Source organism: Zosterops lateralis (assembly GCF_965231275.1).
Source record: "Zosterops lateralis genome assembly, chromosome: 18".
Taxonomy (NCBI): domain Eukaryota; kingdom Metazoa; phylum Chordata; class Aves; order Passeriformes; family Zosteropidae; genus Zosterops; species Zosterops lateralis.
The window spans coordinates 9315265-9338661 of NC_139778.1; the positions used below are offsets into that span (position 1 = coordinate 9315265).

The 23397-nt window shown below is 41.2% G+C and overlaps 1 protein-coding gene across 4 annotated transcripts in view; it reads left to right on the top strand.

The window, feature by feature from the left end:
* CEP112 (centrosomal protein 112) overlaps positions 1–23397 on the top strand; it is a 154521-nt gene that overhangs the window by 58368 nt on the left and 72756 nt on the right. For 2 of the 4 annotated variants that reach the window (XM_083874642.1, XM_083874643.1), the window contains exons 19-20: positions 10206–10388; positions 22532–22585. In XM_083874642.1, coding sequence (XP_083730768.1) covers positions 10206–10388; positions 22532–22585 — 237 coding nt within the window. The remainder of the gene's footprint in view (positions 1–10205; positions 10389–22531; positions 22586–23397) is intronic. The other 2 variants (XM_083874644.1, XM_083874645.1) reach the window with 1 other exon arrangement.

The window sequence follows — 23397 nt, forward strand, 5'->3', positions numbered from 1 at the left end:
TCACTTTGGTAGGTGTTGAGAGACCCCTGCTCTGTGCTGGGGAGGAACAGTGGTGTGTTTTGTGTGTGGCTCTTGGAATAGAAGGGAGTTTGTTGGGTCAGATCAAAGCGTTTTCCCTGTCCTCGCTCAGAACTGTCAATGTCACCACTTGTGCCGCCACCTGACAGAGGTGACATACTGGCCCCGGGGAGGGTGAGGGACATCTCACAGGTGTTCAGCTTAACTGGAGGATGTTATTTACGATGATTCCTGCATTTAGTGATTCAGAAATAGTCAGAGATATTGGGGATTTGTGCAGGAAAGGTGAGGAAGTTTGGTGTGTCAGGGACACGCTGAAAGGAGGGCGATGGGAATGTCAGGGTCAGTTGGACATCTGCATTTAACTGGAATTTTTTATTTAATCATATTTTCACATCATTTTAGTGATATGGTTGGCTCACTTTTTTTCTTTACAATTCTCATAATTTGAAGCACGTCTTAAAAGTCCAAAGTAAGCATTTATTCAAAGATTTTGTTCCCATTTTCCCATCCCAGATTTTAATCTGTAGAGATAAATGCTAAGCTGCAGTGTATCAGGAGTTACAACATTCCTGTTCCTACCTACAAATGGTAATTTTCTTTTACTGTCCATGGTAACATCCACTAAGCCATAGATAAAATTTTCTGCCAGTACTCAGCTGACTTTGCACACTAAAGGCAAATGATAATGTCTCATATTGTCATGGTTTAATTTTATGTGTCTTCTTATATTCAAACCTTCTGAAGACTGTGTCAAAAAACCCACAAAGCAAGAAATTAATATGGGAATTAAAATTTTTTGGTGAATCTGTTCTGTAGCAATGTTGATATTGTGGTAAACATCAGTGAAAGCATTTTTCACTGAGATGTTTCCTGCTTGCCATTTATTTTATTTAGGATCGCTCCTTCTACTGTAAAAAAGAACAGCTAAGCTTTATGAGACATCACTGGAACCCAAGGGTTTCAGCCCTAAACAGCTAAACAATGAGAGCCTCAGAAGAATTTTCAGTGGAATCCTGTTTATGCCCTTTTTAAAAATTTATTTCTCTTTGTACTTCATCTGGAATGTTCTTTGAAAGTGGCTGAGCATGAAGAATACTGCCCCTTCCTGCAGATTGCAGGGGGTTATCACTGGGAGCAAGGTTCTTTTGGAAGGCACAAAGCCCCTCCAGCCCCACCACGGAGCAGGATGAGCTCAGTTCTTCCACTCTTAAAATTTCCTTTCAGTACTTCCAATTTCTGTTTCTCTGCACTGCTCTCTATTTATGCCTCAGAACTTCTAAGCCGTTTTTAAAGCAGACTTTTCCTTGCCTTGTTTTACTGCATATTTCTTTGGTTGTTACTTGGCAAGGAACAGACTGATTTAAAGTGTTTGAATAAGAGCACTGAATTGGAAGTGGGGATACATTTTGACAGGGCTCCAGCAGACTTCCAGTTGGAAATAGACACTCAACCGAAAACCTGGATATTTTAGCTACCTGAGAAATGTAGTGATTGCTTCGAGATGTTCTGCCTCAAGTGTCTGAATCTAATTGTCAAATGAAATGTAGACATAAAAAGGGAAGGGAAATTGCCCTACAGATTTATTTTTTGTTGGCTGTCATGGTGAGTGGCACAATTCAGTTGCCAGTTGATTCAATTTTAATCAGATGGGTGATAAAGAACCAAATGAACTGATGTGTTATCCCCAGTTCTCCAATCTGAGAGACATTTTGGGAGTGTAGGCACTTGGAGCAGTGATTTCACTTCTCTGCTTTATCTGAGTGGTTGATGTCACAGGACTCTACCTGAATATTGATTTCAGAACAATTATTGGTATGAACATGGACTGTTCATTGTGGGGCTGAAAGATTGCTCTGCCTGAAGATTAGACATACTGATATATTGATATTTACCTGATACTTATTACATTGATATTTATTTCTCTTTGTCTTTTGCTTCAAAAATAATTTGGAAGGAACCGCAGCAGTTAATACTTTGTTAGCTTTTCAAATGTACTCAAGTCCATTAATAAAGCAAAAAGGAACTTTTGGATCTTGCAGTTTTTGGTTCCAGCTCCATCTGATTCGGTCCCACTTGCTTTTGAAGTATCCACCGAGAACACTCTCAGAGAGAAACTGGTGGCTTTTTTTTTTTCTTCTTCTTCTTCTTTAAATATACTTTAGCTCAACTTTGTTCTACTTGCAGCTGTTAGATTTGAAAGTATATTTTGAAGGAAAAAAACATAAAATAACTCCAGCAGCACCAGAGTTCCTATCTGCTGGGAGCAGCTGCTTTCGGCACTTCAAAGCCAGTGGACAGCACAGTGAAGGCCTCAGCCTTTCCTGCCTTTGAAATGGTTGCAATATCTGTAGTTGGGCTTTATGGCACTGTCAGCACAGGAAGAAAGGTTGTTTGGGTTTTTTGCACCCCCTCCCTTTTTTCTTTTTTTTTTTTCATTTTTTTCCCCCCTGCTTTTTAATTACATCCTCAATTTAGTCCAAAATACCTGGGAAGTGTTTCTGATGTGTTCATCTTCTACGAGCCCAAATGTTGGGAAAGAGCATGTGCCCAGGCATTTTAATAATGGCTTTTAGTGAAATTTGTCAGAAAATTTAAGGAATTTTCTGGGTTTTTTCCTGTATCTTTGTCAGTTGAGCACTTTCTGAGAGCACGTCTCTCATGGAGAGTGATGGTTTCATGGCAGAGATGGGACAGGGCTTTGTGCAGGGACATTCCCCAGCACACTCAACTACATGCACACCTTTGTTTCAAGCAGATTTTCATAAATTGTCGAGAATGGAACACTTTCAGTGAACTTAATGTGATCCTAATGCTTAAATGACATTAGCTTGTCCTTTAAAAAAACCCCAAACCATTAATAATCACTGTGGTCACTGTTACACCCATTTTTTGCTGTAAACAGTTGCTGAAGTGACTGAGTGAATATGAAATAAATGAGATGCAAGATTAGTAAGAGAGCCAAAGCCTAGGAAATTTTATTTTCCAGCAGGGAGAGAACACACAATGAAACAGTTGATGAGTTATTATTATAGCAGGATGGGGTTACCTGATGAGTTATGGCCACACTGTCTGAGATTAGATGCCAACCTAAATATATAAATAATCCTTTTGGTTTGGTTCATCTTTAACTGTGTTTATTCCCTTTGAAAATAATTATTCATGCTTCCATAGGAAAGTGGAAAGTTGTTACATGATAGCTGAAGAATCTCCCTGTATCTCAGGAAATCCTTTCTTGTGACATTTATTGTTGGGTTCTGACTTCTGTAAAAGTTATGAAGAAATTACAGTTGTCATCTTGTCCTGTGTATCTAAATAGGGAAGAAAGAGACACCTTCAGAAATATTTTCCTGGGTATTTAATGAAATCCCTTTGAAATCATGCTAAAGACAAGTCAATAGACAGTGCCTTTAAGTTGGGAGCAAGACAAAGGTGTGGTTGAGTTTAAATATGCCTTTTATAATAACGAAAGTAAAGAAGTGCAAAATAAAAAGTGAAGTTAAAAAGTTAAAAGTGAAAAAAGGTTAAAAGTGAAAAAAGCATGTTTGTAATGTTACCTGCCAGCAGCAAGGGCAATTTCTAAGGTGCTGCTGGGACACTGTTCTTGTTTGAGCAGTGTGCTGGAGCAGAGGAAAGTGTTATTGAGAGGAGAAGAAGAATACTCTGTAGATCTTTTTGTCTTTTATAACTTTCTAGTGAGGTTAATTTAAAGAAGAGTTTGTTTTCTCTCAGGCAAAACATTAATTTAGTAATTAACACTAATAGAGATAACAAGCTCAACCTTCAGCTCTCTTTGTCCCCATACCCTTGCTCTGTTAAGAGTTCTTGCCACTGCACTTCCATCCTGGCTTTCCTTCTGGCCTCGTTCTTCATTTTCTGTTTTTCTGGCTTCTCTTTTACCAATCTGTTACCACCCAAGTGAAGGAAACAATTGCAAAGCCCTGTTTGAAATCTGCTGTTCCTCGGGCAGACCAACGCCCCAAGCATTTCTTAGCTGTACATTAACCTGGTCATTTATTTTCAGAGATCCACAATCCATTCTTAGTATGCTGGTTTAGTTATGAGGGAGAGTCTTTGTGAAAAGCTTTGTTCCTCTCCTCTTTGTCTGTACTCTAAGATAATTGAAATACAGTCTGTTCTTGCAAGGAGGCCAAATGAGCACGTTAGTAGAAGCTCTAAATTTTTCATGTCATCGGCAACAAGCTGCATAAATTTCATTTAATAAATTAATCTAGGATGCAAAAACGTTTCCTTTGAACCATCCTAAGACACAGATGAATACCATTTGTGCAGAATATCTGAGGAATAGTTTCTTCAATCAACATCAACTTTTCACTTTATAGCTAAAACTCACAAATGGGAAAAGGAGACGAATTTAACCTCCAAGTGAAGAGTGGGTGGAAATCTTCTCATGGTGCCATTGCTGTTTACAGAATTGTTAACCAGACAGATGGGTATTTGCACGGTCTCCTTCAGGCATCTGACTCGTGTGTGATTCAGAGTTAAAAGCCTGAGCTCCCTGTGTAGTCAAAGAATCCACTTTGAGGGGAGGAGGGAGAGGGAGGCGATTCCAGAAACACAAACGGGTGCCTGCGGTAAACAGCGAGTCAGGCGAGCGCCTGGGAAGGCAGTTCTGTGTTCAAAGAAGGTCCTTGGATAAACTGAATCCCTAAACAAAGACTATGTACAGCAAATTCTGCACCAGAGCCTGCCGCAGACAGGCATTTGCAGTGATTCAAGGTCTTTTAGGAGGAAAGAAATATTTCTCCTTGCAGCCTGCGATGGGTTTGGTGGTGTGGGTGGGCTGGGGAGGGGAGGGACCTCCTGATGTTCATCGTGGCACCAAGTTGGATTTAATCACAGGGATGCAACTCCATTTCCAGTATCTTGTTACAAAAAGGCTGGAGAGGGATTTTTCACAAGGGCATGTAGTGATGGGACAAGGAGGAATGGACTTGAGCTGAAGGAAGGCAAATATTAGGATTAGGTAGGATTAGAAGGCAGATATTAGATATTGGGAAGAAATTCTTTACCATAAGGGTGATAAGGCCCTGGCACAGGTGGCCCAGAGAAGTTGTGGATGCCCCATGCCGGAATTGTCCAAAGCCAGGTTGGACAGGGCTTGGAGCAAGCTGGGGTAGTGGAAGGTGTCCCTGCCCATGGCAGGGGCTTGGATTCGGATGAGTTTTAAAGGTCCCTTCCAACCCAAACAATTCTGTGGTTCTATGATTTAAAAACAAATTTACTCATGCCAGAGTATTGGGAAGATGGAATGACTGAAATGAGGTTTTTGCTGCCCGCACTTCAAAAATACTAAAATTTTAAAAAGCCATCTAAGTAAAAATGTACAGATCAGGAATATAATTTCATATAGTGAAAGTGAGACCATTCAGGTGCATTATTTTAGGGGAGGATAAATCAAATTGCAGTTTGGCTAAAGACCAGCTTGTTTCTTTTACAGAATTTCTAGCAATTCTTTGTTTGCAGTTGAAAAAGAATTATTAGTGGTTGGTGAAAGAGTATAAGTATTATAGAAAACACAGTCATGCCAATTAAATTACTACAATGAAATAGGAAGTCATGTACATTACCCCACACATACTTGCTGCTTCAGTGGTTCTGCACAGATGTATTCTTCACTGTCCCATTGCCCTTGGCTTATTACAGCCCTTATATCTTGGGAGACCTTCATGCTTCCAGTTATAGAAAAATCTCCCCCCAAAAACATGAAGATTAAAATCTATTTAATTTACCTGCTGCAAAGGAGTTCTGGTAAAAGAGGTTCTGGTTTTCTCCCTTGCCTTGCCGTGAAGATGCTCCTTTTCTGCCCAAAGTTATGCTAAACCAGACCCCAATGTGATTAATACTCAACTCCTCCAGCCTGCTAGATCAGATTACTTTTAGCAGCGGTATTTGCAGAGATGGGTAATCCCCATATCCTCACGGAACATGCACGTTTGTTTAGAGGCTTAGGAGACAGAAAATGCTCAGTTTTGCTGGAGTTGTTATTTGGGGACAGATCATGTGCTGTGCCCTGCCTGGGCAGAGGCTGGGGCTCGTTTTCAGCAGGATAATCATGCAAAACACCTGATTTACAAACATTTAAATGATTTTGGGATAGAAATAGTAGAAGCAGATGTGCTGTAGGTGTGCTGCAGGGTGAGTTTAGCTCAGTTCTTTGCTGTGACACGTGCAATGCATTGGTGGCTCCTCCAGCCCTCAGTCAGTCATGCCAAAACAGTGCTTATAAAATCATCCTGCCTTGCAAAACCATATTTTATATAGGTGTTACTTAAAATATTTCTGGAATTGCGGACATAAATTTACATGAATTTTCATACTTTGGTGTCAAATATTTATTGTAGCAGTTATATTTTTCAAAGAGGTAGTGAGCTAACTAATTTCCTTTCCCTCCTTTGGGGACTCTAAAAAGAATTTCAAAGGCGTGCTTGTTCTTGAGAACAAGTTGAAATTGTTCTAAAATTGAAAAGCTTAAGCTGAGTGTGTGATGTAAAAGCAAAATCCGGGTAGTAGAAGGCCTTGTCTAAATTAGGGACTTTCAAAAGGTATTTGCTGGCGTTGATTATATTACAAATCTTTGGCTTCTAAAAACATCTCCTGCAATCAGCTGGCTGTTTATTGTTGATCTTTGTTCTTCAGGCATGCTAACAAGCAGCAGGATTTCACCTTGGCTCTGTCTTTTGTTTTTTGCAAGTTGTCCTAAAGCACCTCCCCGTGTGAGTGCAATTCCATCTGCCTGTGTTCATCAGCTGCATTGTCACTGGCCTGGGCACGAGCCACGCTGCCAGATTTGTTTGGCACCTTTTTGTTTGTGTGTGTGAGTGAACTACAAGAGACTATCACAGTTCTTGCATTTATCTTTTTTTTAGCTGTTTGTTAAGAATTTTATTTTCTTCTTAACATCCTTTTCTCTGCAAGAGTAAGGAAATTTAAATTTCGTTTAAAAGCTAAATTTAGAAGAAATAGTGTAATTAAAAACTAAATTTAAAGTAAATAGTAGCTCTGATGACAGTTTAGTAAATCACCTGTTGGCTGTTGCCTTGTATCACACTGTGTGGAAATAATGAAAAAATAAAGAATTCAGCTAAGAAGAGATCATAATTTTCAAATATTTGTGGTACTTGATAACAGCAGTGGTAAGAAAGGCTCTCTCAGCTCAGACAGATATTCTTGCTTGGTTTTGTGTCCAGACCATGGCTGGAGACAGGAACAGATGCGCAGGGAAGGGAAAAAGAGATTTTCATCTTTGGGAGGACAAGATGAGGAAACATCCAAGGCACAATGAATGTGATTATGGTAATAGGGCACACACGATTATTTAATGAATGTTTCTTTTCAGCATCGTTCCTAATGCCCATTGTGAATGTCGTGTTGCTTGTCTGGCTGAAATCTATAGCACCTAGCAGTGCCTGTCCTCTGAATTGGAGCAGACACTTGAATGTGATCTGATGAAGTGCTCAGCACCAAGGGGTAGATGCAGCAAGATCTCAACACGACAGCATTTTTGAAGGAGGTGGTTTTGTTATATCATTCATAAAGGTGCTCTCTGCCTCAAAGAGCAGACAGAAGCTGTCTGGTTTGTGACGAATTGATACAGTTTTCATGCAGTTTCCTGTGATGAAGAAGTCCTGTTGTTGCTGAATAGCAACATGGATTTTCTCTGTTTTTTGGTATATGTTAATTTTTTTTTCCCTTGAAAGAAACAACACAACAACCATATAAGAATGAGAGAGGGAGGAATGGAAGAGAAGCCATAGTGCTTGGCAGCAGTTCTGAGGAGAGCAGGATCTTCAGGGAGCGCTCACCAGGGCAGGGAATGGCTGCTCAGTCACTTTGTGTTGTTTTGTTGGTTGGGAATGTGGAATACCTGCTAATATTCGTTAGGGAAGATGGTTTTGGAGGTCTTTGAGAGATGAGAATGCTCTTGTCCTCATCCTTTCTTTCCTTTCCTCTTTCTCCACCTCTGCTCACTGCCAGAAACATCTTCAAGTATCAAACCAAAACCATCACAGGGAATATGTAGCTTTAAATAAGGAGGTTTTTTTAATTTTTCTTCAACAAATTTGCCTTTTATAAAACACCTCCCCTCATGGTACCACCTTTTCTCTTCCCACCTACCAGCTGGGGGACACCCCTCCTGCTGAAGAATGTTTTACTCGTTCCGCCTATCAAATTTAAAAAACTTTTTATCTATAAATGCTGTTAAGTGAAGAGATTACTAAACAAATCTATTTACTTTGGTCAGTATGACCAAACGTGTGAGTGGTTGGAGAAGCAGGATATGTCTCCTGCTCCCTCTGGGTCACATTCCCTGCCTGCTGCCCTGTCTTCTGGTAAAAAAGTGACAACTCCAATAATTGAAACTCCCCACAGCAAACTGCCTTAGCCCAGACCTACATGGAGCAACCAGCGGAAAACCCAGTAATTAAGACAACAAAATGTTTGAAGGGAAAGGCCTCTCCTGTTGACACAATTTCTTTTTGATCTGGTCTGATTTATGAAGAAACACTGAACATATTTTCTCCTAAATCAAGCTAAGGCTCCAAGTTATTTTAGGGAGCAACAGCTCTTTCTCTTAGGCGCAGGATGGACACCGCGAGCATCCGAGAGAAACCAGTTTTGTACAGAAACCTTGGGCAAAAACCTGGCGTAAAGAACTTTGTGTGAGGATCCCAGGCCCAGCATGGAAAATGCGATGGCTTAACCCCTGCAGGGACTTCAGGCATCTCTTAATGAGCTCTTTAGTATTATTAAATAATATAGAAACGTTAAACCATGCAATGTTGCATCTGTTGTCGCTCCGTTTGCAGAAGGATGCTCCCAACTGCAGCATGGATGGCACATTTCCCTTTTAAACTTGCAACATGCTGATCTGCAGTTTGAGAAAATGCCCTTTTTTTAAAAAATTATTTTAACTTAGCTTCAAATCTTCCCCGCGGAAGCCGGGCAACCAGCTGATATCATTCCAGAATTGAATGCTACAGCTTTAAGATAAGGTGCCGGGCGCTCTCGGCGCTCACACAGCGGCTCCTCCCGTCCGCTCCTTTTTTTTCCCTTTCTCATGCTGAAAATACCCCACCATGTTCACGATAAGAGATTTCTCTTTTTTTTTTTTTTTTTTTTTTTTTTGTTATTTTTTTCTTCCATCCCACCCTTTCTTCCTCTTTCTCCGAAATCCACCAAAACTGAAGAAAAATCCAAGTGACTGTTCTTAGCAGCTGTGTGGCCCGGAGTTCAGTGGGGAAGCGGCTTCCTGCCGTCCCTATTCATCACCTGCTTCAAAGGCGGCCTGGCCGCTCCAGTGTGCAGGCCAGGTAGGGTGCCTTTGTGCGCAGGCGGGAGGATTAATATCAAAGCTGCAGCAACCAGGCCCTTGGTCTCGGGCTGCCATTCAGGCAAGCGGGGAGAGGCTAAGAGTGGCCAAGGTCACAGCATCCAGTGTGGTGGGGACTGGGAACGGCTCCTGAGAATAGAGGGCTTCTTATGAAATCATGGTGCAAGCTTGCGGCACAGCAGGTGCCCTTCTGGAACACATACATCTGTTTATGTTGGGATAGCGTAGCTGACAACGGGATAATAGAGCTTTGTTTTTTTTATAATTTTCTTGCTCTTTTTTTTATTTTTTTTATTTAAGGGGGGAAAAAAAAAGACAACTCTATGCGCCAGCATTGAAGAATATCGCAGGAAGAGCGTTCGCTTTGGAAATCATAAAGAAATCTTGCAAAGCTTTAATTGCTGGGGTGGAGGGTTTTGTGTGTGTATACTTAAGCGAAGGGGCGAGCAGGCTGCCTATTAACCATTTAGGATCCTCAGCCCTGCTGAGGAGCAGCAGCGGGATACGGGGGCACCCGCCACACAATGCGACAATGCCTCCCCTTTTCCCTTTTTTTTTTTTTTTTTTTAAATATTATTTTTTTGTACGCTTCCGACATTTGTACCAACAAATTGGGTGAGGATGCGCTGGATTTGCTCGGTTGTCTCCATTGTTGGGATTGTCTGGAGGAATTCTGTCACGCTAACGGTGGCTTTTTAAGAGGTGAGGTAATAGTGACGTAAAAATAAAATTGCCAACTTGATGAAATTAAGGGGGAAATTAAGCTGTAGACGAGTTGTCATGACGACAAGGATGTTCTGTTGATGAACTGTACTCCTCCCTGTCCAATCAGATAGTGGAGCTGAAGCTGGAGCATGAACAGGAGAAGACGCACCTATTCCAGCAGCACAACGCACTGCAGGACTGCTTGGTCCGAGACCATCAACGGGAGATGGAGAAACTGGAGAAGCAGCTTCGCGCTGCCATGGCAGAGCACGAGAGCCAAACTCAGGAGTGCAGGAGACGAGACGGCCAGGTAATGATCAATAACTCTGGAAACGCGTCCGCTTATTAGAAATTGCTAATAATGAGTGTTTCCTGTTTGCCAGCATTGTTGGTGGTGGCTCGCTGGGGGAGCATTTGCGAAACTGGCACATAAACGTGATTTCGTTTTTCTTTTTTTTTTTTTCTTTTTTTTTTCTTTTTCCGCTTCCCCCCTCCCTTCCCAGTGCTGAATAGGGCTTTAACTGCAAAAACCACAGGTAGCCAGATTAAAAATCCCATGGTGCGCTATAACTCGGCCTATTTATAATCTTGTCTCATTTTCTTTCATGATGGATTTGTTTAAGAAAAAAAGGTATCTGTTCTTTTTTCCCCTCCAGCCCTCACACTCACCCTCCTTTTCTCCTTCCTGGGCAAATCCATGTGAATTATATCTGCTTCATTCATGTGCTTTTTTTGTTTTAAATCTCTGCAGGTAACTCACAAATGTCTTTATTTCCTTTTGTTCATGTCTTTTTTTGTTTCAGTTTTTGTATTCTAGATTTGCATTGTGCGTTTGGTTCCGTGTGTCGGATGTTTGATAAGATGATGTGGGTTTGGGGTCGCTTACCATCATGTTTATTTTCCTACACACACGCACCCCTCCCATCCTCCATCTCTGTGGTCACTGTTGGAAGCCATTTGGCAGAATAACCCCCAGCTGGGGTAGCATTTGACTCTTCAAACTTCTGGATGAAATGCACACTGTCAGCATGGAAAATGATCTTTATGAGTTTTCACTTCAAAACCCATCTTACTGCCTTTTTCTCAAAGTATTTTGTAAGGATGGCGTGGTATATTTTCCTAAGAGCCTTTATTTAAAAGGCCTGCAATGGCAATATTCTAAAAACTAAAGTGGTTTTCTACTTTAAAGAGTTTATAGAAAATAATCTTGCCTGATCAGCGTTAGAATTGCTTATCACGCATGGATTATTTTATACCAAACTGGACATTTTGGTAAGGCATCTTTAATGACACATTTTCCGCGCACCACCACCTTCCCTAGGAGGTGTTAGGCTCAGACTAAGAGGCATTTTCACTCTACTTTCCTGTAGACTGGTAGGCTGTGGCTTTTACTAACACCTCTAATGGAGCTGAATTGAAAATTTACTTTTTATATCAATTGAGTTTTCACTTTGGACGGCTCAGACTATCGAAATCTGGCTTAAGGAAGTCCATTAGGAAGCAAAAGGCTTCTTGGGGGAGGTTAAGAGATATATTGGAAAGCCAGGACTTATTTCTCCATTTCCACCATTGTGGTTTTCCAATGAAAACGGGATATACTTTGTGAGAACACTTGGGAAGAGGATACTCAGGTGGCCTCTGAAAAAAATGAAATTAAACCTCGCCTTTTATTTTCCGCTGCATTGTAAGAGCGAGCAAAGCCTTAAATGGTTCAAGGGATTGGTTTTTATCTTTGCATTTTTTTCTTTTGGCTCAAGATAGATTCATCTCAGCTCTGGATTTGTGTGCGAGTGTCTTTTCAGAGTTGTAGTCTCCTCTCACCTGCATTTCTGCTGATGTTTTGTTTCTTTTGCGGACAAAGGCAGAGCTGTAACTCCCACGTTTAAAAAAGGCAGTTTTGGAATTATATAGAATTATTCTGTCTACACACCGGTGCTCATCCCAGTTCCTCTGTTGCTCTGTAACACTGAGTACAAAAGGAGAGGGACTCACTTCAGCAAATCCTGAGGACTGGGAGGTGTCTCTAAATCCAGCTCTGGTTTGTGCTCTTTTGGGTCATTTCTGGCAAAGGTTGGAGCCCAAAGTTTGGTTGTGCATTCTGTTTGCAGGTTTGGCCTTGTTACAGAGCTTTTCTTTGTAGTTTGAATATCCCAGTCATTTGAACATCACTGCCATGAGAATGACATGTAAATCAGGGAAGAAAAGGCAGTTACTTTGACTAGAAGAGCTGTTGTTTGTTTAAATTCTAGTGAGACTCTCCCAGCTTTCAAGGACGCAGATTTTTCCATTTGGGAAAATAAATTGCTTTTCGTCCCTTCCTCTGGTCTTTGTATTCAAATCCACCTCTGTCTTTGCAGTGAGATCAACAGACAATACTGGTGTTTCTTACGGAATTATAGCACAGATTTTTAATAATTTTTTAAAAAATCTTTGCGTATGTTTACTAAAAATGCGTGTTTTGGACATCTGATATAACTAACAGCCAGTGTCCTTTATGAAACATTTGTCAGGCTCTTAACAAAGGTAACACAGTCATTTAATGGATATTTAACAACGCTGCATTTTAAAAACCTGTTAAATTGGAACCATCTTTGACAGCAGTAATTTTTAGGAGTGCTTTGTGTCCCAGCGATGGTGAGATGAAATAGGAGCGGAGGCCATTTTGCTTGGCGAAATGAAAAGTGGATTTGCTAGGTAATTCGAAAAATTTAAATAATAATTAGCGTTAATCACATATGAGTAGCTTGGTTTGAAGGACCTATCTGCTCAGTGTTGGGTGAATGATGTGAAAGCACCATTATTAAAGGTATTCACTGGAAGTCTTTCTTAAATCCTTTTCCACATGAAAGAGTAGCGAATATGTATTTCTTAATATACGTGGTTAAAATATGTATTTCTCACTATATTCCTGAAGACAGCTATGACTGACTACTGCAGATCAAGTTCTACTAATGCTGTAAAGATTAATTTAGGTTTTTTATTGCATATCCAAGGTCTCTACTTTCATGTAGGTCTTCAGATACTGTGAGAGACACTATACAAAATAGTGAGATTTTATTCAAATATAAATACATTTATTGATGCTTTAATCTCAACTAGGGTATAAAAATTAAGATGTGAATGGCCTTTCCAGATTTTTATTAAATATAAAACAATGTTATTTCATCGCGAAGTACAAGCCTAATATATTTTCAAGAAAGGAATTTGATTGAAGCGTATTACCTTTTGTGTTGATGATAAATTTTTGGATAATGACGGCATTCCACTTGAATTTCTCCATTTCTAGGAATCTTGCTCTGATTTTTTCACCTGGGGTTGTAATGCTTGGGGAGGAGTAAATTGACTTATAGGTCAATAAAAGTCAAAGCGGTACAAAGGCTTTTATGCCATGCTGTGTTCTTGTAGGCTTTTAAATCCTGTACGTTTTCTATGAACTACCATAATGTTGTTATTCTTTAAACAGTAGCTAATCACACAAGATTATGGGATTTTTTTTAAGGGTAGTTTTGAATCACTACTTCTATTTAATTTGGATTTTCTTTAGGAGTGTTCTTAAGTTTGCTCATTCATTCCGCACCTCCCTAAGTAATTTCAGTTTATCCATCAATAGACAAAACAGGGAGCTCCTTGCACGATGGAAACCTTCCTTTGTTTTAATAAAAGCAGTCTTGCTTCAGAATCAGTGATTTTCTGAAACAAGACTTCATGTCACAGAGGATATATCCAGTTTTCTTGACAAAATGAAATAGCCATGAAAGTTAGGAAATTTTAATAACTGAAGCAGAGGGGCTGAGGTGTCTGTGGTGCCAGTTATGCCCTCATACTTCCCCTTTATCCTTTGAATGTCCTTCTCTCCCCAGCATCTGCCACGTGTCCTCAAGCAGCTCAAAGATTTCCGTGTTCCAGCTGCTGTACAGAGTTGGATCATTTTTCCTGCTCATTCTTCCAACCGTTGACCTTTGGGCAAGAAGAAGAAATAAAATGTACCCCTGTAACATCAAATACAGCGCTTGGCCCTAAAGGAGAGGAAAGAAAGTTTCCATGAGGAAGCTGAATCCTCTTTCCAGGTTCTGTTCTGAGATAATTGGCCAGGCCACCGTGTTCATCCAGTTGTAATTGGGTCAAGAGCAGCTGGAGTGCTCAGGCACGTTCTGCCCGCCGGTGTCACCAATGTCACGGTGTTTAATTTTAACAGGCAACGTTTGTGCTCTCAAAAATGAGGCTACTCTAAGAGATCACTGCTCTTTTGGGGTGTCTTGGGGCTCTCAAGAAACCCTTATTGGTTGGGAAAGAAAAAGCTTGAGTATTTCTGAAGCTGTGTGAACACAAACATTGAGAGCAGAGCTTGTTACAAGAAGCCCCAACAAACAGGCTGGAGGTGGTAAGAAGAGTTAATAAGGTGTTATCCCATGGCTGAAGGATCCGTTTCTTTTTTCCTCTCTTGCTTTGTGAACTTTCCATAATCCTCTTGGCCTTTACTATCCTGGTTTGCTTTCCCTTCTCAGAAATCAGCGGCTCCTCCCCTGATGTCCCATGTACAGCACATCCCATCATTTCTTTTCCTCTTTGAAAATTTATTTCTTTGCACTTGGGATCAACAGTCTTTCTGCAGCTATTGCTTTGCACCTGGTTTTGTCTGAATTAATTTGAGCCTGTGGCGTTAAAATAAAAAACCAGTAGCGATCACTATTTTCATTCCAGCAATGAGAGTTATTTTCATTCCAGCAGGTTCTTGGTGTATGTTTGTGGTTCTGTGTAGATAATTAGTGTATCAGCCAAGTAGGGGAAACAAGGACATTTATTTTGGCTCCATAAATGTATGAAGGGTGGCTGTGCTGCTATGTGTCTGCTGCAGAGCTCTGTCAACTATCAACAAGAGAAAATACAGAAAAAAGCCCAATACAGACATTACCTACTTGTTTAGTGATAACTAAATATCCAACTCATGCCCAGTTTCTGTCTGGATGCAAATACTGCTGCAACAGTAACTTTGCAATACTATATTAATAAGAAGGACTTGAGGAGCATTTTTTTCAGAATAGGAGACTCTCTTCAACTTTGATCTGAAAGAGCCTATTGTTACCAACAGATAAATCACTGATCAACTCTTCTGCTTCGTGTGATTGTTTTAATATCTCCAGACACCAGTTCCCACGTGGTTATTCTCCCAGTGTCAGTGGAAGCAATTTGGTTGAGGGGATCTGGAAGGTACAGATAGAGGTAGCCTGGGGAACATTCAGATGCTGACAGTGCTACTAAAGTCACTTCTGTTTACAATTCGAAGTAAATAAATTATATGACTCATTTTTTTTCTTTTACTTCCTTTCCTTTTCTTACCAGAAGATATCTTTGGCATGAGAAGAAATGCACTGCTTGCAATGCAAGGCTTTCTCTGCAGCCAATCTGAATCCTGGAGTTGCAATCTAAATATTTGTTTGTTATATTTTGCTTGGAGAGTGGCTCTTGGGCTGCCAGTCAGACTCCTGTAGACAGACAGCCATTCCCTTTTAGCTTTTCCCAAACAAAAGCTTTTGGTTATATTGCAGCATGTTTAATTTACCACCAGTCAGCCCAGGATAATGAGCATGACTGTTGATGTAAAGTATTTAAAGTACCAAATATTTGTTGCAGCAGTTGTGTGGTTTTCCTGGGTTGTTATTCACAGTCTGCTGACTCAGGGCTGCCGTGGATCCCATTGATGGGGAATATCTACTGCAATCAGGGATCTGGTAGTGTGTCCCATGGAAATGTTCACACTGGGCTTTCACTCAGAGCATTGCTGTGACATGGTGAAATGCAACAGTTTCTTGTGGAAATACTCAAATACTATGAACCCACTGGGCTGGTTTTCACTTGAGTAAATGCAGGGGAGCTGTGGGAAGAGTTTGGGCTGCAGCATTGGCATAGTCTTTAAGAGAAGAGTTAAAAATGTGCCTTTGCTCCGAACTGAGGAGACAGTGCAGGCTCAGTGTTCTCTCCGTCAGGGTCTCCTGAGCACATCCCTATCCCTGCTCAGGTGAACCCACCTTTCCACATTTGTGTCCCTGTGTCCCACTCTGGCTGAACTTCTCCCTCAGGTTGGGACACTTTTCAAACACCTGTTGATCCAGCTGTGAACATCTGCCGCTTCAAGCACCCTTCAAATTGTCCTTGTGCCATAGTGGGTGATCATCTCTGATGTCTCCAACATTTTTCCTCGACTCTCACTCTTTTCGCTAGGACTGAAATTGGATTGTGAGGAATTTGAGATGGGAGGTGTGACTTCACTCTCTCCTTTTATACTTCACTCAGCTCAGCACTTGAAATATTTAAAGATATTTTTGGAAGGCATACATAATAGTGCACAAATTGTCATCTGCTGATTAAAAATGTTAAGTTAACCTAGGAGACAACAGACATTTTGTGCTGTCTACAGTGTATGTAAAAGAGAAAGCAGTTGCCATAGAAACTAGCTCATCACATAATATGAACTCTGAATCTGAGATGGAGTTCTTTTCAGCAAAATGGACTTTCTGTTTCTATAATATGAAATTGAATATATCTGGTATCTTATTATAACATAGCAATCAGTGTTTTTATATTCTTTTTTGTTTCATTTTAAATATTGGCAGCTGAAGGTGGAGTGTATAATTTCACTTGTCTAGGGGCAGGGTGTAGATCTTATGGCAGTAATTTTATTTTAAAGCAGCACTTCTTGATTAGGAAGAAGTTATTATTTCCTGCATAGATGTTAATAAACATAGATTAATTTCTCTGAATAGAAATGAGATCAGTTTTGCTCATCAGTGAGATGTAAAGGATCTTTATGCCAGGTTTTAACACATCCACTAGGTGTGGCTTTGCAGGCAGGGTTTGTGTGTGATGGCTGCAAGGAATGATTAACACTAATAGACAATAAGCTGTACGTGGTGTGAAATCATTTCTCACATTAAAGTTACATTAAGGAATCCTGAAGTCAGAAATTATTAAGAACAAACAGATGCAAGTACAAACAGGTAGCAACTGCAGCATTTGAGGTGGTGTAATGTAATTTCTAAGCAGAGAGGCAAAAATACTGTGTTAGTCTGCAGAAATGATTGATTTATAATAAAATCTCTTGATTTTGATTTGACTGATCTCTTGATCTCTTGATTTGATTGAAGCAGCCTGTGCTTTCTATGTCAAGATCAGTGTATGGCAAAGCCAGCAAAGCCAGACTCTGAATTTGCTTGTTGGTATTACTTCCAATTGTGTCCAAATCTTCCGAGTGTAGTTTCTTTAATACTGGATTGTTCCAAATATTACAACTAAACTTACTCAGTAAATGTCTGCTGCACAGAGGAGGGAATGCTTGCTCACAGTTTATTAATGGTTTTTAGTTATTTTGAAAATTGCTTTTTCTGTTACCCTATAATGTGTTTGTGACAGTTGTTGAATAGAAGGAAGTTGACTTCTCCTAGTCCATAGAACAAGTGCAGCAATTTGGAAAACAGCAGTGCCATCCACTTCAAAGATTCTCCTGAGTGCCGAAGGGACATCCTCTAATGGGAGACCAGCATTCAGTCTGGAGTTTTTTCACAGCATCATAGAATCATTTGGGTTGGAAGGACCTCTGGAGGTCACCGTGCCCAACCTCCTGCTCAAAGCAGGTCTGACTTCAAAACCACATCATGTTGCTCAGGGCCAAGTCCAGCTGAGTTTTGAAAAACCTGCACTGGTGGAGATTTCCCAGCCTTCTTGAGCCATATGCTCCAGTGCTTTACCAATCCAGTGTGAAATCCCTTTTCCTGGAAATGCAACTGGAACATCTGTTGTTAAAAATTGGATCTGTAAGTTCTTGCCCTTACTTCAAGAGGAGTCTGCTTCTGTCTTCTCCACATTCCTTATGCTCAGTTGAAGACAGCAAATCGATTTTTATTTGGTGTTTAGTTCTCCAGGCTGAATAAACCTGGCCTGGTGAACTCCCTGCAGGTCCTGGTGGTCCATTGCTCAGCTTGCAGTGTTGAGGTCCCTGTGGATGGCAGCCTGCTCTCCGCACTGACTGCTTGTCCAGGAAATGCCATCCACAGTATGGCACAGAGTCACTGTGCCCATCATCTGGGGCTTTGGAGCAGGTGTTCATGTATTAGCCCCATCTGAACTTTGACGTGTGTCTCTTGTTGGGTGACTCTTGACTCCTCCTGTTCAAACCCTGTGAGACCTGTGAGTTCTCTGCTCACACCGGAGAGAGGTCTCTGCTCATCTCATGTCCCTTCAGTTTGACTGTTGAGATTCTGTAATTCTGTACCAAAACCTTGCTAAAATCAAGATAAGTGTCACTGACACTTCTCTTCTTTCACTGCAGAAAGACAATTACTTTATTCAAGCCTGCCTTGCCCTGGTTTATCCAGCTTGCTGTTCCCAGTGACCCTTTTATGCTGCCTGTGCCTGGAAATTATTTTCATGGAGTTTTATGCCATCATTTTTGCAGAGATGGAGGTTAGGGTGTCCTGTCTGTGATTACCTACTAAGCTGCTGTGTATTGCAAATTAAGTTGTTAAATTCCTTAGAGTGTGCTTTTTCTCTCATCCCTTTTTAAAGAAAGATTATCCAAAATCAATTTAGTCTCTCTTCCTTAGGTCATCAGATGTTAATTCCATTCACTCACTGCCACCATAAATCAAGTTTTGAACAGTAGTCTGGCTGTTAAATGATATATATCTTGATAGGAGAGAGTCTATGATCTGCTCAGTTCCTCAATTCAAAGGTATTTTAAATACCAAGTGAAAGAATGAGACATTGGGCGAGAAATGGTGACAATCTGTAGTTTGGAATGTTAACACCACTTGTTTTGGCAGCACTACTGCTCGTAAAACAATAAGATCCATATGGATGCTAATTTTCCCAATTTTGAGTAATAAATACAACCTCTTTATGGTTTAAGTAATGATATTACTCAATACCACTGCAGGGTCCAGTAGATGGTTTCATGATGAGGTAATAAATAGCGATTTTGGAGAGCTGATTTATTTGTGTTTTTCTTTTATGTGGTTTCTGATGGGGGAAGAAGAAATCCCAGAGCCAGTGCAGAGCCTTGCCCTCTCCTGTAGCTGACATACTTTGGCTGAAGATATGTCAGCTGAGAAATATGAGCCCATCCATACAGCTCCGCACGCTCCCACATTAAAGTGTTATAAAGGAACCTTCAAGTGGAAAACCAGTAACAAATTGCAGCTGAGATGCTCATGGCAAATTGCACTGCCCTGAGTGCCCCACCACTGCTCTCCCTGTTCCTCCACATGCTGCTTTAGCCAGGGAGAAAAATGGGAGCCTGCTCTGGTTTTCCTGTGCCCCACAGACAGGAGCTGTGAGGGGGAGCAGCCCCAGGCCCCCATGGTGGGTTCTCTGCAGGGCTGGGATGATATTCCTGGCAAGGACACAGGTTTGAGTATTTCACCAGTAAAATCTCTGCAGCTGTTTCCCCACTGGCCTGACCCCGGCGTCTGTAGCAACTCCTCGAGGTCTTTGCTGCCTCAGAAGTATGGAATTTGCTGTCCCATCCCATGGAGGGGCAGCCAAATGCTGTGTACTCTTTTCAGCCCTGCTCCCACCCCAGTGCCATGCCCGGTGCGTGCTCCCAGCTCCAGGAAGATCACATCCAACCACTCTGAGCTGCTCCAGCACCTTTCCCACCTGAGCACCGACTCTGGGCTCACCACACCCCACTTGGACTGGGCTGGGCTTTGTCCTCTGCGAGTTCTGAGCCCCGACTGACAAAGAGGTGCCAGCAAGGGGCTCCTGACTGGGTTCTGTGGGATATGCAAGGCAGGGAGATGGGACAGCACAGTGTACAGGATCTGCTGGACCTGGGTGGTGCAGCCTTTGAGGCACTGTCTGTGAGCTCTGGGAGCACCTCCTGCAGGGATCCAGCTCAGGAGAGCCCATTTCCCATCCCCACTCTGAAGTGTGGGCTCTAGGCAGGAGCAGCTGCCCTGGCACAGCTCTGCAGAGCTGGGCTTGGTATCGCTGCACACTTCCCATCCTGATTCTTTATCTCTTGTCTTTTCTGCTGCCATTTGGTGTTTCTGTTTTCTCTCACACCCAGATAAGAGCAGGGATTTTAGGTTCTGCATTTGGGGATATTCCAGGTAGAGAAAACATCATGAGTCCTCAGTTGAGGGCTGTGGACTTGTGCTGACCTCAGACATTTATGCTCACTGTGCTTACCTTTTCTCCAATTTGTCGTTTTCTTTTTGAATTTTTTTTTTTTTTTTGAGAAACAATTCGAAATAAAATCCATTGCTTTAAAGTACAGTGATTATTTTCAGTATGGAGTCAGACAGCAGAGCTGTTCCTTGGCCCAGTCACCTTTGAAGAAATGATTGTCACCTTACCTGAACAAAAGCTGTTTCTTCATTTGAACGAGTGGCAGAGACTGTGACAGTGATTTAAGGTCTTTAGTGTTGATTTCATGCAAGGAAATATTTTTCACAGTGTGACTTTAAAGTAGACTTTTTTCCCCCAATTACTCTACATGTTGGCAGCAAATTAGCTTTGAGGGAATATTGTGCACATCATAGCCCTCTGTTGATGTACTGGGGAGTCATTTTTGGATCTTTTAGCTCAGTCAGACCAATGACTGACGTTGTTCATGTCTTCCCTTTCTGTGGATTTGAAAGACTTCCTTTTGACAGGGAGGGTGAGATGGAAAAAAAGCAGCCAAAGTACAAGAAATGATTGGCAAAGTGATGATATCATTGAGTGTTCAAAGACTCTGGAAATTGAAGCTTATTAAGCTGACATTTTGTCTTCTATTCAGCACTAATTGGAATCATGCCTGGGTGCATGATGTGGAAGGTACTTAATACCTGAGTGTTTATCATGACAAAATGACAGGAATCGATGTCAGGGATGCTGTAGATTTCTGTTTAATGGAGAAAACAATATATTTCAAACTGCAATTACATATCTCAGAGTCATTGGTATTCATGTGTCTGAAAGTCCTCCTAAAATACCGCAAATAAGAAAACTTTACTTTTGACCCCTGAAATATTGGCCTGATCATGAATATTCCCTTTTCAGGTTTTAGAGTTGTTCTTCAGGGTTCGTAAAATCATCACTGTGGTAGTTTAAGGGGGAAAAAAAAAGGGACAAAACCCTCTGACACAGTGTTTTCACTTGAAACAGATCTGAAAATCCCATGAAGAGTGAACTCCGTCTTCCACACGGGTGATACAATTCTTCTAAAGTTGTCTCTGACAGCTTGAGTTCTTTTGTAGACTGTGCTTTCTGCTGTATTGGCATCTGTAAAATGAATTTAGAAAAGAGAAACAGCAGAGAATGTGATTTTTGGAAAGGCAGCTGCTGCAAACACAGAGTACACTGGAAGATTTGAAGGAAGCTGCATGTTCTCCTGGTGTATTTGGTATCCTTAGAGATTTCTGGGCTGGAGGGCACCTGTGTCCTGGCTGAGGTAGCAACAGGACCAGTGTGTTACTCTACATCTTCATCTTGGACCTTATGAAATTCAGATCTTGAATTAAACCCCTAGTTTAATCTAAAATTAATATTTATTCAGCAGTGGATGAAAACAATAAACTGGTGGATGACACTGTTACCTGAATTGCTGTTTTTAAGGGAGTAGGGGTTGGTAATTGCAGAGTAATATGTTTTTTAAAAAAACTCAAACAAAACAGAAACAAGCAAAAAGCCCACAAACAAACCAAAGGAAAAATGCCACCCCAAACACAAATCAATGGAGTGTGGATGCTCACAGGAGTTACTGGTCATTAAGTGACTGATCCAGAGCTGCCTGTGTGTCCCTGTGAACTCCAGTAGTCCTGTAACTAATGAGATGTTGACAAGCAGTAGTTTAGGGGCTGCTGGTAATTATTTGGATTGCTGGAATCCTCTCGGGGGTCTGAGTCTATGTCGTGTTAGTGAAAACATGGAACAACAGACAGTTCCTGTCCCTGAGAGCTGATATCATAATTGTGCTTGTGGGATGCTGCAAGTGGGGGCAGCAGAAGGTTGGGGACCTGAACTAAACAAGGTTTATCAGTTGGTTTCTCTGTAGGTTGGCATGGTTGGGAAGCAGAAGATACAGCACACGAGCTGCCCCCTTTGAGTGCCTCTAATAACATCAAAAAATGCCCTTCCATGATTTGTCTGTGGCTCTGAGAGACAGCTGAAGTGTGCTGGCCCCTTGCCATGGCTGCAGTGGCTGCTGCTATCAAAGGTTCTTGTGTCACTGCAAGGAAAAGGAAAAGTGTTGGACTGAGGTGGGAGATGAGCACATGAAGAACATTTTTGTCTGTTCAAAGTTTGGGAACCCCTGGAATGATTCCCATGCTCACAGACATGCTGGTTGTTCAACCTACTCAAGTTTAATAATAACTAACTGCAAACCATCTGAAGCTGTGTATTGCATGGATTTCCTCATGGGAAAGCAAATTTAAAGAATAATAATTTGTTACTGTTCCTTTTATCTGTTAGGTGCGGTTTTGGGGGAGTGGAGGGAAGAGGACTCAAGCTGTCAATATACCATGGGTAATATTAGATAGAAAAATGTTAATTTTTTCCTGCTAAAATGAGATGTGTGAGAGAATGTGTTTGTATATGTATATATGTGTGTCTGAGTGTGTGTATATGTATTATTGCCCTCTAATGGATAGAGCCTGAATGGCTCAGCTTTGTCTGCTTATATGGGGCTTGTAGCAAAACATTATTTTCTGATATTTCCCATTTTAGAAGAACTTTATAATGTTTATTCAGAATTCTGATGCATCTTTTGTGAGTAATGTTCCTTTAGTTTGTGTAATTAATTTGGAATTTTATAGAAAGTCCCACAGCTCAGAGAAATGCCTTGTCTTTGTTCTCTGAAGGTTTATTTCAGCTCAGCTGTAACTGCTTGAAATTCAACATTTTATTCTGCTATTCTTACCACAGTGCCAAAATAATAACTGGATTTTCAACAGATTTCTGTACCGCAATGACATCAAGGCCCTTTTGGATGTGTAGATGTTGCTTCTTTGCTTTCTTCCATCCAGAGCATGTTCCTGTCCCAACACCCTGCTGAGCACCCCTGGGTACCCAGGACCTGCCCAGCTCCTGAGATGGGGGTGGAAGAGGGAATGAGCTCTTCTTTGGGGGCTGCTCCACCCCATCCTGCTGAGCAGCTTCCTGCCTGTTCCCACGTGTCATTTGTTTTGTAGGAGAAGTGGCAAAAGTGTGTAATGTAACATTAATGTCGACTGAGCATTCAAATCTACATGAGACTCATGCTAAGGCCAAGTGGTCTAATGATGTAGGTTAGGGTTTGTTTTGCTTTTTAAATAAAACTGTCTTTGAAGGTAACTGTG